This window comes from Phyllopteryx taeniolatus, chromosome 8, assembly GCF_024500385.1.
Source record: "Phyllopteryx taeniolatus isolate TA_2022b chromosome 8, UOR_Ptae_1.2, whole genome shotgun sequence".
Classification (NCBI taxonomy): domain Eukaryota; kingdom Metazoa; phylum Chordata; class Actinopteri; order Syngnathiformes; family Syngnathidae; genus Phyllopteryx; species Phyllopteryx taeniolatus.
This window is the reverse complement of record NC_084509.1, coordinates 31,542,397-31,557,778: the sequence shown is the minus strand read 5'-3', so window position 1 is coordinate 31,557,778 and position 15,382 is coordinate 31,542,397. Positions and strand designations below refer to the sequence as shown.

The 15,382-nt window shown below is 45.3% G+C and overlaps 1 protein-coding gene across 12 annotated transcripts in view; it reads left to right on the top strand.

Annotated features, from left to right (window-relative positions):
- Positions 1-15,382, top strand: part of tenm4 (teneurin transmembrane protein 4) — a 180,509-nt gene that overhangs the window by 122,527 nt on the left and 42,600 nt on the right. For all 12 annotated transcript variants that reach the window (XM_061781959.1, XM_061781960.1, XM_061781954.1 and 9 more), the window contains 5 exons: positions 5,220-5,339; positions 8,731-8,992; positions 10,511-10,778; positions 12,047-12,190; positions 14,786-15,035. In XM_061781959.1, the coding sequence (XP_061637943.1) occupies positions 5,220-5,339; positions 8,731-8,992; positions 10,511-10,778; positions 12,047-12,190; positions 14,786-15,035 (1,044 nt within the window). The remainder of the gene's footprint in view (positions 1-5,219; positions 5,340-8,730; positions 8,993-10,510; positions 10,779-12,046; positions 12,191-14,785; positions 15,036-15,382) is intronic.

Genomic DNA, 15,382 nt, shown 5'->3' with positions numbered 1-15,382 from the left:
CAGCAAAAGCAAGTGTTAGAAGGGGATGTTTTTTTGGGGGGGGGGGGAGGAGGAAGGCGGCTGGACGGAGTAATGGAGGGTGAAATGGACAGCCGGCGGTGGTTGTGAGCCGCTTGACGGATGACGGACAGATGATGATGGACAAACTCGGAACGAGGCAAAGAAAAAGGAAAAAAAAAAAAAGAAGACGTGAACGGCATCTCGTATTCGTGTATCGTGATTACTTTCACTGCAATCCGTCTGAGGCCCGCTCCCAGAGGCAGGGCGCACTTTCAGATTGGACAGGAAGGCTGTCAGACTCCCGCAATCCCCCCACCCCGCTACGCCTTTTGTTTCTTTCGCGTTTCATCTGGAATCGCTCGTGCGACTCTTTCTCACCTTATTTACGTCCCGCTTTGGAACTCACTCATCTTTTTTCACTGCATCAAAACCGAAAAACACATCGACAACATCACATTTTTTGACTTCGTTTTGAGCGTTTCTTTTAAAAATCGTTTCAGGAAAACAAACACTGTTGCGTGTTGTTGTTATTTCCTGACGCTGAAGGTTATGGCTTTCGACGTCACTATTTTTAGCTAAACTTTGTTCCGGAAGACGGCACATATTTCAAAAGTATCCCAGTTCAAGCGGGAGAATTTTTCGAAGAACAAGGGTAAAACACTCCACTAATGTTTGAAATGCCTTCAGAAATATCCTTTCCATTGTAGCTGCGATGAATGGGACCCCCATGTATCTTGAGGCTCCTTTGAACAACTTCCCTAAAAGGATTTCTTCAAAGTAGGAGCCCTTCAACTCACCCAAATGCTGCGTGCATTGGTTAAACAGGTGTCGTGGGCTCTTTTTTTTGGTTCCTTTTTTTTCCCCCTCAAAATGATTGGCAAACTTTTGATGCCATGCTCTGCTCACATTAACTGACATAGCCCCCCCCAAAAAACAAAATATGTTGCCATTTAGCATTGCACATCTGTCTAAGATACCCGCTTCTGAATGGGCCTCATTTAAATGAATTCCCTAGTCGGAGTTCGTGTGCGTGAGACATTTTTCCATTATCCAGCAGTTTTCAGCGACCAGCGGTTAAAAAAGCACACGTTCATGCTTCCATCAGACACTCTCACGGTTTTTGGTGTAGCGCCTTGTGTACGAGAAACACGGTGACATTTCATCCTCGTTGACATTTTCGCTGGCTGTCAACAAGCACTCAGCGTTTGCTGTCGGCCAGATGAGCGTGGAAGAAGAAGAAGAAGAAGAAGAAGAAGAAGCAGGAGTAGCAGGAGCACTGGGCATAAATAAGTCAAAAGTGGAGAATCCAGAGATGAGCTGCGAGAATGGAGGCTCACCTAAAAATATCAGTGACAATCTATTATTCATGCTGGGTGTTCGTTCCCCTTGCACCATTCACGCTGACAGAAGCGAGCGCTTATGAGGGCTTCGGATGGGCTCTCGGCACCTTTCCCTACACGGCCGGTCAGCCGATCATCTTTCCATTGATCCCGCTTAACCGCTTCCTCGTAGACATGTCGGAGCTTGCCGCCCTCTGATGTTTCCCACCGCAAGAGGCGGCAGAGGTGTCACCCAATAACGCTGCCGCCACCGCATAAAAGCTCCCGACTGTCTCTGCCGCCACACGCGATACCAGAGAGCAGCGAGGCCCGACGCCGGACGGAATGGTAAACGGGGATTGCGAGAGACAGGTAAAAACTGCCAAAAATAAGCTTCAAATACAACTACAAAAAAAGTCAGGAAATGAGGAATATACAGTTTTGTACATCATCAAAAATCACAAAATACGATGGAAAGAAATCAACTGCTTTCCTAAAATGGAACTACAGTATGTACTGTTGTAGGCCTATGAGTGACATCAGGAGCGGGAGTTTGGTTGCGTGTTCTGTGGCCTACAGCAGCTCCTTGCCAGTATTTTCATTTTGTATTTGTCTGTTTGTTCCAGTCAATAAAGTATATTGGCGACGATGGCTCTCCTTGCCCACGTGCATGACAGGGGCATGACAGTACTTTCTCTTCTCCTTTTTTTCACTTCACTTGAGTAACGGTGTATCTAAAGTTAGCTTGTAACAAGAATGTTGGCTCGCAACACGCGCAAACAAATCGGCCGTTTATTGAACGGGACAAAGAGTCGCAACTAGCGACAACGAGGCCGCGCTCCAATGCTGCGCTTACAGGAATTACACTTTCGTTTTGTTACATTTTCTTGGATTGTTATTTTGTATTTTGTTATTTTCTTTACAGCGATAACAGAAATTGTGTTGTTTTTTTTGGGGGGGGGACTGGAAAGGCTCAGTGGCATTTCAATTCATTTTACGAATGAAAAGTGATTTGATATAAGACTACATAAAGTCACGAACATTGAGATTTAAACCCATAAATCGAGCTACGACTTGATTTGATCTTGGTTAGGTTTTTAGGTTTTGCAGTGGGCGGCATCGACATCCGCAGATGAAATTAGTAAACAGGGACAGTCATTGGGAGAGATGGATACACAGCGCAGCTATTACCAGCATTAGGCCATTAGGGCCTCTTGTTGTGTTTCTTCTCTGCGGGCTCCACTAAACGCCTTTTCTCATCATTATGATGAGCCGGCGTCACTGTGTATTATTGCGCCGTGAAGGCCCTCTTGAAATTGTTTCATTTCTTCGTTGTTATTATTGTCAGGCCAGGCCAACTAAATTGCCAATTTGGGGATTTTCCCATACTCGATTTATAACCAAACTTTCAGCCCCCAAAGCCCGTTTTACATAGCTCCGCGAAATTTGCTAGGCATGCCTGTCACGAGTAGATCTACGGAAAAGACACGGGAAGTCCGCCATTTTGGTTTGAATTGGATATGTTTTGCCATATTCAGGGATCCTTCAAAACGCTTCGAAACTCAACTCCACAAGGTCAGATCCTGACCAAACGTTTCACTTAGCAATATCCAATTTGGTAGGCATGCCTGACATGAGAAGACCCGCAATAACGTCTCAAGGCCAAAAAGACATGGGAAGTCCGCCATTTTAGGCTCATTTTGGCCTTTTCCACTGGGTACTTCAAAGACGAACTCATCCATTCCATTTTGCCAAAGCAGCTCTCGGATCACGTGGCCCAAATCGATGAATCTCATGTGGCCATTCAGGAATGTGGCCTCTCCGTCATTGGATGATCGCCGCTGGGCGCTTCACATCGGAGGCCCGCCCTGTGACTTCGCCCTGATCCTTCACGCTCCCTCAACATCTCCTTTCTTTGGGCTCTGTTTTGATGTCAATATTTCAATCATTTGTCTTGACGAGGAGGAGGAGGAGGAGGAGGAGACGTAATCGTCTCAGTGTGCAGCCGAAGCAGGCGGGCGGGAAGGAGATGGTTCCACTTTCCCGCATCCTAAAAGGAAACCCGCTACGATTGCTCTCTTCAAACCAAATCAAGCGTCGGCGTGAATCATGATCGTACGACAGCGCCGCGGTAATTCTGTGCAAATACAGCCGCTTTGGACATATTTGCGGCGCTATCTGCTCGCTTGTTTACAGTACAGCGGTTGGACAGCCAAGGTCTGCTGAAGGAGAGCCAGCCTAATTAACATAGAGGCAGGTTCCTAGGGGGGAGCGGCATAGTAGGAGGTGAATGATCTTGCCTCTGGTAAGGACATGTTGAGGGTTTCCGTCCGCTATGTGACAATATTTAAGACCCGAAGCTTTTAAAAATAGCATTTTGTCCAGGGAGTGTTTTGTTTTAGGCAAAAACAATGGCTGACCGAGGGGGAGGTACTACTGCGCCAGGTCAGACGTGATGTGACGAGGTCTCCGCTCATTTGGGTGACTGGCTGCAAGAGGTGGCGAAGATGCTCGTACTCTGCCCATATGTTAAAGAAAGAATGAGCCTGTTTCGACATCGGAAGGATGAGAACGTACAGTTTTCCGAAATCCACCGATGTACAGTAAGCGTTTGTCCTTGGTTACCTCGCACCGCTGCTGGCCGGCAATCCATCGCTGGGGGGGACTGGCGATCGGATCTCATTTGGTGACATCGATGTCAGGCTGAGCGGCGGCGGGCGGCCCCGGGGTCTCGATAAGCAGCCAAGCGAGTCGAGCAATCTGCACTCTTATTGTTTCCTTCGCAATGAGAAAGATAAGTCGGGCTTTTTTTTTTTAATTAGGGAAAAAACTAAGTAAAGCTTTCCTATCTCATTATCGCTCCGGCTCGGCTAAGAAAAAAAAAAAAAAAACACCTCCGAGACATGCAAGGAGATGTTTTTTCTACTTGTGCTTGATTGCTTTTATTTTGTACAGTGTTTTCCTTTCACAAGCCAGCCACCATGAATCTTTCTACGTTGTTTCTTGCTGCACAGAAAGATTTGCCACTTTCACACAGATAACAAGCATCAAAGTCGTAACGGAAAGCATTCATCAGTCTTTTATACAGAACACAGCGAAGGCCAGATATTGTTTCATATAGCAGTACGGATCAGACATTTGTGGAATTTCCCAAGATGTCACCAATGCGCAGGCTAATAGGAAAGTAAGAATTGTTGTAAAGGAAGAATGGTGACGTGACTGAGGCGAAAATCTTGTTGGGGAGAAGCTAAGTTTAGCCCGGGTCGTTAGCGGAACTTATGGATGGTCTTCGGCAAATGCGTATGGTTTTGCTAGTACATTCATTTATTAAGTGTAATGTTGCAAGATAGCTTTGAAATACTATTACATTGTTTTTAGATCATATATGTAGGTTTAAACTATTAATATAGGCACATATAAAGTTGCGGGGGCGCTAATTGCTCTGGGTTTTTCGCTGTTCAACGGCAGGGCTCGGTCCCTGGGGTTACTGTACTGTGTTTTCTGGCGCTTCTGTTCTGGGGCATCAATTTGGTTGCGTTTTTAGTTGAGAAAAAAAAATAGAGCTTCTTTCACACTGAGATCCTGCAGCATTGCAACAATCAGGGCTGTAACACAGCCTTTCACTCAGAACACAGCAAAGGCCATTGTGTTTGTATTGCATGGCAGTACTGGGGGGAGTGTTGGTTGAATGGGTTGCTTGATTGATTCATCCCCGCGGCCATCTTTTGTCTTGGAAGTGATGCATTATCCAACAGTAAACTCATGTTTGCTGCGTCCCAGTTTAATTCAAGACACTTGTCCTCATTTACGGAGGGACTGTTATTCTTTGGCATCATTAAGCACGAGGTACCATTTGTTGTCCTCGTAGTGATCTCGCTGCTCTCGTGGGTCCACATGCAGGCACGTGTGCGTCATCCGCGGACAAGCGGTGACCTCGGACGGAACGCCGCTGGTGGGCGTCAACATCAGCTTCATCAACAAGCCATCGTTCGGATACACTGTCACCAGGCAGGATGGGAGGTAAGAGATCTGTCTTGTTTCAAGTCGTCTTTTAGTTCTAAAGATGCTCGCTTGGCCGCCGCCATTGATATGCCTCACGCTTTCCAATTTGGGAGCGCCGGGCGCAATTCCCAGAGACATCAAACAAAGACATTCTGGTGCACGCTCGTAAATTATGCTTCTGTAGCAGCAGGCGAGGAAAAAGAATCAAATATGCCAATTCAAAGCGAGCGATCTTGGACTGCGTGGCGCGGCGCAGATGGACATTGTTTATGAGACAACGGCGGCTCTTGGAGGAATTAAGGGAGACGTTTCATTTGAGGCGGTGCACATGCGTCGGATATGCTTCTTACGCGCATTTCGTCACTTTGCGTCTGCACATTAGCTCATTTATTAAAGGACCAGTAGGACCATCCTAATCTCAGTCATGAGATTATAGTGTAGTCTGTTGGCAGCTGGTTTGTTCAAAGAATCAGCAGGATGAGAAGGAAACAACCAGGCTGAGAGTCGTAGTACTGTACATACTTGCTTGGATTCAATTGGATTGGATATCTAACTCACCAACCAACCAACTACCCAGCCAACATTAAATCGATTCATCCATCCATCCATCCGTCCGTCATCCATCCATCCATCCATCCACTGGGCAAAAGGCAGGCAACACCCTGGCAATGGAAAAACTTGGCTAAGTCGACTTAAAAAATGTCGGCACAAAAATCAAACAAACAAAAAAGAAACTGTTCGCGCCGCCGGAACCAATGTTTCACACGGACATTTATCGCAGACGGATGCTATGTTGGCCCGACGATAAACCTTTACAAAAACGACAAAGGAGCGTTTTTAAGTGATTTTTAAGGCACTGTTAGATGCGTAATGTACCGTAATTTCTTGTATGTAATGCGCATTTTCTCCTCAACAAGTTGTCAAGAATCAATAGAGCGCATTATACATAGGTATAGGGGGAAATGAAAAAAAAACTTTCACATTATATAAATGTGTGTCGCCATCTAGAGGTTATGTAAAAGCTGTACACTTTAATTCCAATATGCCACCGCCAACTAGAGGTTATGGAAAAGGTGTAGCCTACACTTTGATTCCAATATGACAGGGGTACCAAAAAAAAGAAGTGTTTGTTTTATAGTTATTATTTCTAACCCTAATCCCTAACCTCTTCTCACACAGGACATGAATTAAAAAAATTCAAAACAAATAACATATTTCAAACAGTAAGTTTTCAGACAAATTTGTGGATTTGGACTTTTAGTGTTTCCAGATCACTAACTAAGGACCGCAAATGGCACACTATTTCTTTACTATTTGGTGTCAAACAAATGTCTTCCTAGAGAAAGCTGTCGTGTCCCAATACATGCTTCACTTCCTGCTGACATTTTTATCACTTGCTGGTTTCTCGATATAGCATACGCTCTTGATCCTTCTCACCGATATCCCTCCGGCCTTTCATCGACACCCCTCCTCATCAACTCTCCTCTAATCTGCTTTGGCCTTGAAGTCTTTTCCTCTTCTTTGCTCTCTGTGACGGCGCCTTCCTTCATCTCCTCCCCCCTTGTCTGCGTCTTTCTCACGCATCGCTCCATTTGTTCCTTTTCACAAAATTGCATACGCTTCTCTTGAAGACAGCTTATGTGTAAACATTCCTCCATCACCCTGTTTTCCCAGTTTTTTAAACATGGCCCTGCGACTCCCGCTGGAACCCACCGCCGCCACAAGCACTCCCTGCTGTAACGTCTGTAAACAGGCTCAGTGCAGCGTGAAATCAGAAATGCACCTGTTCAGCCACTTAGAAATGGGAAAGCTGTCTCGACTAATTTGAATGATGTGTTGTTCATTGTCCGAGGCCTGCCTCTTTCAAAGTACGCTGTGCCCAAAAACGTTTTCTGGCGTAAACAAAAGAGGTTTTGGAGGGGGCGCTTCGTCACTGCTTGCTGACGGTGGCTTGAAATAAGCCTCGTTGCCACCGAGCTGTGGAGATCAATTCATACAGTACGCGGCATTTGCAGTGATCAATCTGATGGAACTTTACAATCGTGGCAACCTGGAGCACTTTAGCTAGGCGGCACAGATTCAAACGGGGCCTTGCTTTTGCAGCGTAACGTTCGCGATGCGATCAAAGAATCGAACGACATCCTACTGGTGTCAAAGGATTATGTTTGAAGTGATACATCTCGACTGACAGATGAAAACCTTTGTATCATCTTAAAGCCATTCATTTTTTGAATTGTAATGTTATAAGATGAGTTTAAAATGATAGGAAACTGTTTTGGGGGGTTAATGGGTCTGTGGTGTATTTACAGTTTCAACTATTAATATCGGCAATTCTAAACATTTTCAGGCTGGGGCATCAATTGTATGCATTTTATTTCGCTATTTGCGGCAGGGCTCGGTCTCTATCGTTTTACTTTTTTGTCAATATACAGCACGTTGCATCAGCACACTTTCAGCGCCGCTGAGCAAAGACTGCCGCTTGATAAGTTCTGTCTTGAGGCCGTTGTCATGTCTGGTAACGCCCAGCAAAACCCCTCCGTCGATCGGTGCCCGCCGCGCATGGTTTCCTGTCCGAAAGTGTTTGTAGGTGTCCCACAAACCAGTCCAGCTGCAGCCTGCGAATTTACAGCTAAATTAGTTTGAACGGCCGGGCTTTGTTCCTTTTGTGCGGCCTCACGCTTGCGCGTACGAGCATGTCTCTGTGGGTTCCAGGTGAGCAGGGGCTAATGGGCTCTCGGCGAGAAGCGACAGGTACCGAGCGGGTCCGGCATCACGTGCGCACAGGAGGCGGCGTTCGCTTACTCGGTCGCATTATCGCACCCCAAGGCACGGGTCCGATAATGCGACCGATTGGACGGGTTTGCACGTCTGGGCTTTTAGACTCATGTTGGACTGGACCGCCTCCATCTGAGGGATCGATGCCACTTTCTATCTCTTTGTCACGCACACACACACACATTACTATTAGCTCTGGAAGAACAAAATTTGCAAATCTGTTTTTACTTACATTTTACACAGTGTCCCAACTTCATTGGAATTGGGGTTTGTATTTTTGCACATTTTATTCCTTGTAATATGCATTTTTTTCTGTTTTAGGCGAGGAAGCATATATTTCCCCACAAAAGCATATTACAGCATACACTCAAAATCCCGCAATATGACTGTGAAATGAAATCGCCATTGCACTGAATCCGTAATAGGTGTACCGCGATATAGCGAGGGGACACTGGTACAAGTATTTTGCGTTAAGAGCTCGGTCAAGAATGAATTTCACGTGTATCTCAAGGCACCACTGTATATCTTATATATTTCAGTAAAAAGCTGTCAGAAAAGACTCCAAATTACAGATACCCGAAAATTCAATTTAAGCAGATGAAATGTGTCACGTGCGTCCGGCTCGTCTTCTCAGTTTCGACTTGGTGACCGACGGGGGCATCGCGGTGGCCCTGCGCTTCGAACGCGCTCCGTTCATCACGCAGGAGCGCACCCTGTGGCTGCCGTGGGGCCGCTTCTTCGTCACGGACACGGTGGTCATGCGCCACGAGGAGAACGACATCCCCAGCTGCGACCTCAGCGGCTTCGCGCGGCCCAGCCCGGCGGTGTCGCCTGCGCCGCTCACCGCCTTCGCCGGCTCCTGCGCCGAGAGGGGGACGGTGGTGCCCGAAATCCAGGTGACTGACTCTCCGCACACGCGCATATACATTTATATGTGCCAGACTCTGAGAACTGTTCATGGAGCGTAATAGTCACTGCTGTGATCCTTATCTGGCCCGTGTGATTGCTCTTCTTCGGAACTTGGCCAGTTTCGAGGATGATTACGCGAGTTCACAATGTCATCGATAGTTTCCATTGAACACGGCGTAATTCGTAGTTTGATGGCTAATTTAGTCTCCCAATACAAATACAGCGCTGCCTCGATTTCCGACTTTCCCAACTTCGCGAGTTCACTTTGTGTTTGACTTGCGAATGAGCCTCAGACGCTCACACGCAACAAACATCGGGCCACCCTCAGTTCGCAGTTACCTCGCAGTGAAAGTATTGTTTGCATTTTCCATTTTTTGTGCAGTGTCTTTTTTCCTAACCAAGTGAGTGCTCCATGTCTTGTTTAAAATGGCGATAAAGTGGGCTTTCCAGGATATATTTCCATTGACCTCCATTGCCACCCAAACTCGCCGCTGAGTGCTCGTGACTGTCATGCCTAACAGGCGTCTCTTTGTCCTTCTCTAATTATCTTGTCTCCCAGTTTGCCTTGGAAGATTTATGGCACATCGGTGAAATTTGTATTCAAGTCTATTTATAGCCGCCACCTTCTCTTTGCTCCCCTTTCGAGGGCCACTCAGCGGTCCTCACCAGGGTGAATTTGGATCAACCGAACTCTCCTCTGACCGGCGTTGTTACACTATATCTTGCCAGACAAAAGAGGGGGATGTACAGGTGCATGACTTAATTGGAGCAGAGCGGAATAAACCGGCACTTTGTTGACCTTTAACCATCCGACGCCGCGGCTTGTTATTATGAGCCCATATATGATCTGCCATGTGTGAGCCGCGAGCCCAAGGGCAATGCAGCGGTGCTGTCGTCCAGCGGGACGGAGCACTCGCAATGAAGGACATTTCTGTTAAATCGATCGAGAAAACTATTCAGTGAGCTATCATGGAGAAATCTTTCACACTACGATGCCACGCCATAATTGTCCCCCTATTGATGTTTTGGCTCCGGCGATCTGCTCGGAGCAAAGGTTAGGGATAAAAAGCGACGGTCTGTACTGGTCAGCGGCCAGAATGGCAAACAAATGGACGTTCGCTGTGAAATAAAAGGGCATATGGATTTAAACTGAGTATTTATGGCCATGCGGCAGCCTGGGGCCTTCGTGTTAGACCAGACGTGCTTGGTTCTGAGACTTTCTGTTCAATTTTGTGCATGGGTCCATGCAATTTCGCCTTGCTCATTTGTTTAGGATGCCTGCTTCTTATTAGGGCTCTTTTGGGCAAATAAAAGCACCATTTTTCAAGCTTCATGTCCAACTTCCTGTTCATTTCCAGGCATGAGTTCTTCCGACCATTTTGTGCATCTCGACCATATTTCTACATTTAAAGAATGCATACTACTGAAAATGTACTTCCACTGAAGAGTGTAAATTGTTCCCGGATGAATGGATAGATACGTGTTTCGTTTTTGCACCGACGTAGACGCTTCAGGAGGAAATTCTCATACCGGGTACCGACATGAAGCTAGGCTACCTGAGCAGCAGGACAGCGGGTTACAAGTCCATACTGAGGGTGACCCTGACTCACGTCGCCATCCCGTTCAACCTGATGAAGGTGCACCTCATGGTGGCGGTGGAGGGCCGGCTGTTCAGGAAGTGGTTCCCCGCGGGGCCGAACCTCCTGTACGACTTCGTGTGGGACAAGACGGACGTCTACGGCCAGAAAGTCTACGGCCTGTCCGAAGCATTTGGTCAGTGAGGAAACACCCATTTTGTTCAGCCATATTGTACTTACGCCCAACCGTAAAACTATTTTCTTTGATTTGAAAATTAGCTGATTATTATATTCCAGTTGTGTTTTTTTAAAAAGTATCTCATCACTCTGGCGCATGATGTACAGCAGTAGTTCTTGAAGTTCCAAAAATAATTCGCTCTCCAAGTACCACCAGCCTGACCAATGTTAAAATACAATAACGTAGTAGTAAGTGTATGTAAGTGTTCATCAAAAAATGAGGGTTTATTCATAAACAGTGTATTTAATATTTTGAACACTGCGCTTAAATATAGGAAAATAAAAATAGAAAATACTTAAATGATGATTCAATTAAAATGTACTGCACATAAGTTAAATCAAAATTGTACCTAAACAAAACAGTCGTATCCATTCCTTTTCTTCACCGCTTATCCCCACGAGGGTTGTGGGGGGAAAACTGCTAAAATATTCAATTCAATTGCATTGTACTTAGTTCAATCAAGTGTACCTAACAAATGTAAAAATGTCACTGTAAGATTATGCACTGTTTGAACAGTGATTTTTTTCTTTTTTTCTTTTTTACATTTTAATTATTTTTTTTTTTTACTAACCACTGGTGGGAGATGAGGGAATTTTGAAAAAAATGCACCAGAAATGAGCATCTTCGAGCACGTGGCAGACTGTGACTTCCACTAACAAGCCAAGCCAAACTTGGCATACAGATTTGGTCTCTCAGTCGGGCTGCATCACTTTTCAACATACAGTACTTCCTTGACACCAATTCCTATTTGGACAAGGCTTTGGCGGCATCTTGTGGCATATTTGGGTGTTTCAGAAAGAGCACAAAAACACGAAGATGTGAATTCGTAAATAGCTAGCCATCTATGTTTGTGGGATTACTGTGCAATATGGCTACAAGCATATTAAACAAGAGTAAGTCGACATCTCAAAATTCATATTGGTTAACTTGTTCTTACACTTCAGTTATTGTTAAAATGTCACTTTCCTGAAGAGTTAATACAAGGTTTTTGATGGTGACAGTTTTACCCAGGAACAGATTATTTCCATTATTTCCCAAGGGACAAATCAGTAGTTGACCTTCCGCTATATTGAGAAAATAACTCTTATAGCACATAAACAGTTTGATGAGCAATTAGAGAACGCCCTTTGGGATACAATGTCGTCGCATACTACCACGACCATGTCGTCTTATTTTGAGATTTTCAGTCCAGGTTGACATGGCGCAACCTTACATTGTTGTTCCAGTGTCTGTGGGCTTCGAGTATGAATCATGTCCGGACCTGATCTTGTGGGAGAAGAGGACGGCTGTTCTTCAGGGATACGAGAGCTCGGCCTCCAAGCTGGGCGGGTGGACCGTCGACAAGCACCACGCTTTGAATATACAGAGCGGTGAGTCAACTTCTAAATCCCTTTTGCAATGTTCTATTCTGGGCAAGGGGGGGGGGGCTTCTTTTTGTTGCACGCCTACGCCCGCCCAGAAACCGCTGGAGACAACACAAGACATTCAAGAAAATTATGAATATTGGATTTAAGAAAAGTTAACAGCTGAGGTTCTGTTTTTCGTTTTTCTTGCATGTCATAGCTGTCGGGTGAAAATCTCATACAGAATGTCCAAATATGGCCAATTTGATATTTTTCACAAATCAATACTATTGGTCTAGTCCCATGTTTTCTGTTATTTGTACGAATTAATAACCAATTTAATGTGGTGAAAATAGCTTACGAGCAACTCTAGTATCTCTTGAACCCTCAACTGTTTGAGAAGTGTTATAAAACTCCACCTCTTCCCTCACTCTGCGGGCATTATGGCCAAATATCTAAGTACTACCGTAGAGCGTTCTTAATCATTCACTGCCAGCCTTCCCAGTTAACATGGATAATTGACTTCTAAAGCCGTCAATGGCGGTGAATGTGTTCAAAGTCAGAGCTCTGACAGTAGATGGCGGTATCACTCGAAACAGCATCTCAATGGATGAGATGTTTTTGGGTCTGAATGCATCCATCTATCCATCCATCCATTTTCTACAGTGCTTGTCCTCACAGTTTGGATGGAGCCTTGAACCCGGAACCTCAGAAGTGTTATGCAGAAATGCTAACCAATAGTGCTCCGTGCTGCATACAAATAGCGTCCATACATTTTCTATAGCACTCTCATTAGAGTCTCAGATGAACTGGAGCCTATCCCATCTGACTTTGGGTGAGAGAAGCGGGGTAGCCTGCCAATAGCAGGGCACATACTGTACAGACCCAAAAAAAGCATTCACAGCTATGGAACTAGATCCCTGAGGTCATCGGGTGCAGGCTTGCTGAGTGTTTCCAGAACAAGAATAATTTGAAACACAGTGTGAAGTCATGTCTCGGAGAAATCATCATTTTTATTTATTTTTTTGTCGAGCCACAGGTGTCGATGTTTATCATCGCTTATCACAGGCGTGATAAAATAAGTCTCTCGTGCTTTTTCCCCGAGATGCTGCAAAACAACAATGTCACTCTGCCAGAGAAGACATTTGCCTTTTTTTCTACCGCAGTCTTTTTCCCACCAGGGCAAAAAGGGGTACATTTTCTCATTTCTGCCAAATGACTCTTGAAAGGTGGATGAAGAGAGAAGAAAGTTCGGGGCAGTCACCTGTCACGAGTGAAGGCCTCGCTTTCTGTGTGACGGGGGCTCATCAGAGGAGATGAGGCGCGCTGATAGGAAAAGTGCTCCGGAAGCTTTGATCCGTCACACCGAGTTGGAATGCGCCATCCGGAGGAGGAGGAGGAGGAGATGCCGCTGCCAGATTCTACAAGACGCTAGGCCACCCCGCCCCCCCTCGTTTCTTTGGCTCCACCGTGTCACGTTCGTGCCCTGCGTTTTTAGAATCGAGCCTAATTTAATTGCCGCCAGCCTGCTCGTGGAAGCTATTGCGTGATTAAATCACGCCCCGGGAAGAGGATGCTTGGCTGATAGATCCTCGCTGAGAGACCAAACGTTGCTCTGCTCAGACCACTCACGCCGCCAAGTACCAGTCGGAAGGAGAGGGACGCTCGCCTTGCATTTCAAACAGGACGTTACGGATTGGACTGAAGGAGGCCCTTTACGTCGTCATCAGGTTTCCAAACAGTAAACCCAGGAAGTGATGCTGCCCCTACATTTTTCTTGTTGTTGAAATTGCACCTTTTATGGTTTAAACCGTAAATATACCACTATGTTCCCAAAACAGCTTAATATGGTAAAACTCATTGATCTTTGAATCATATCAACATTTCCGTAGTTTACACGACACTTGGCACCGCTTTTGCCCTTGTCACATGATTACAGTTTATTTTTTCTTTGAAGTAGAAACACAATTTTTGACTTGAGGGACCAATATGCTTTGCTGAAGAAATAAATCCAACCTTGTATTTTGCAATGCGGTCATTGTACAGTAAATGGGCACTGGGCCTCGCCGTGAATAACGAAAAAAAGGCGACTAATTGCAAAATATTTTTGGGGAAACCAGTGATTCTCAAAGTGGGGTACATGGAAAAAAAAAAATCACTGAATGAAACTGCATCTTGCACAGTACTTGTGTTGGTACCGATTAGTTGTATTAAATTTCATTTGCATTCCATCAATATTTTTTACCATCACTGCTGCTTTTTCATGAATTCCAAACATCATTTCTGGTTTTCACCATGTGGCTTTTATTTTGTGTTTTCCTTTGACTATCTGACTATCTTGTCCTGATAATGTTCTGTTTGGTCTTTTCATTCATCCTGCTTCTATGTTAGAATGTTATCATGATTTTCCCATTTTCATGTCATTTTGTTTGTAATCATTATTTCTTTGTCTCTGTAAAGCACTATGGATTTTGTGTTGTGAATGAATGGTGCTATGAATAACTTTCCCCGTAGTGGGAAAACAAATTGATGACACTTGATCCATTTGAATTCCATTTTGTCTTCATCACCAATGAAGCACGTTAGGGACAATAATGCGTCCCTCCACTGCGTCCTCACCAGGCATTCTCCACATGGGCAACGGGGAGAACATCTTCATCTCTCAGCAGCCGCCCGTCATCGGCAGCGTGATGGGCAACGGTCGCCGCCGCAGCATCTCCTGCCCCAGCTGCAACGGCATGGCCGACGGCAACAAGCTGCTGGCCCCCGTGGCTCTGGCGTGCGGCTCCGACGGGAGCCTCTACGTGGGTGACTTCAACTACGTGCGGCGGATCTACGCCACGGGGAACGTCACCAGCGTCCTGGAGCTCAGGTAACAAAATGTGCGAGGGAGCAGTATTAGCTCCACTGGACGAGTGGACGCTTGTCGTTAAGCATCGGTCCCGGCATAAAAACAACAAAAATGAAATGAAATGACTTGAGATACAAGTGACCCGATTTACAAGTTAATGCTAATCTGATGTATTTATTTTATTTTATTTTATTTTTTGCTTTTAATTTTACTTGAATACCTTAATACTAACATATAATGAGAAACTCTTTAGGCACATGGGCTAACAATTAGCATCTAGAGTATGTGGCGGTGTTATTACGGTGTTAAGTTAACACAAACAGCAAAACACATCGACAGATAATATAAGAAAACTCACATGCATATAA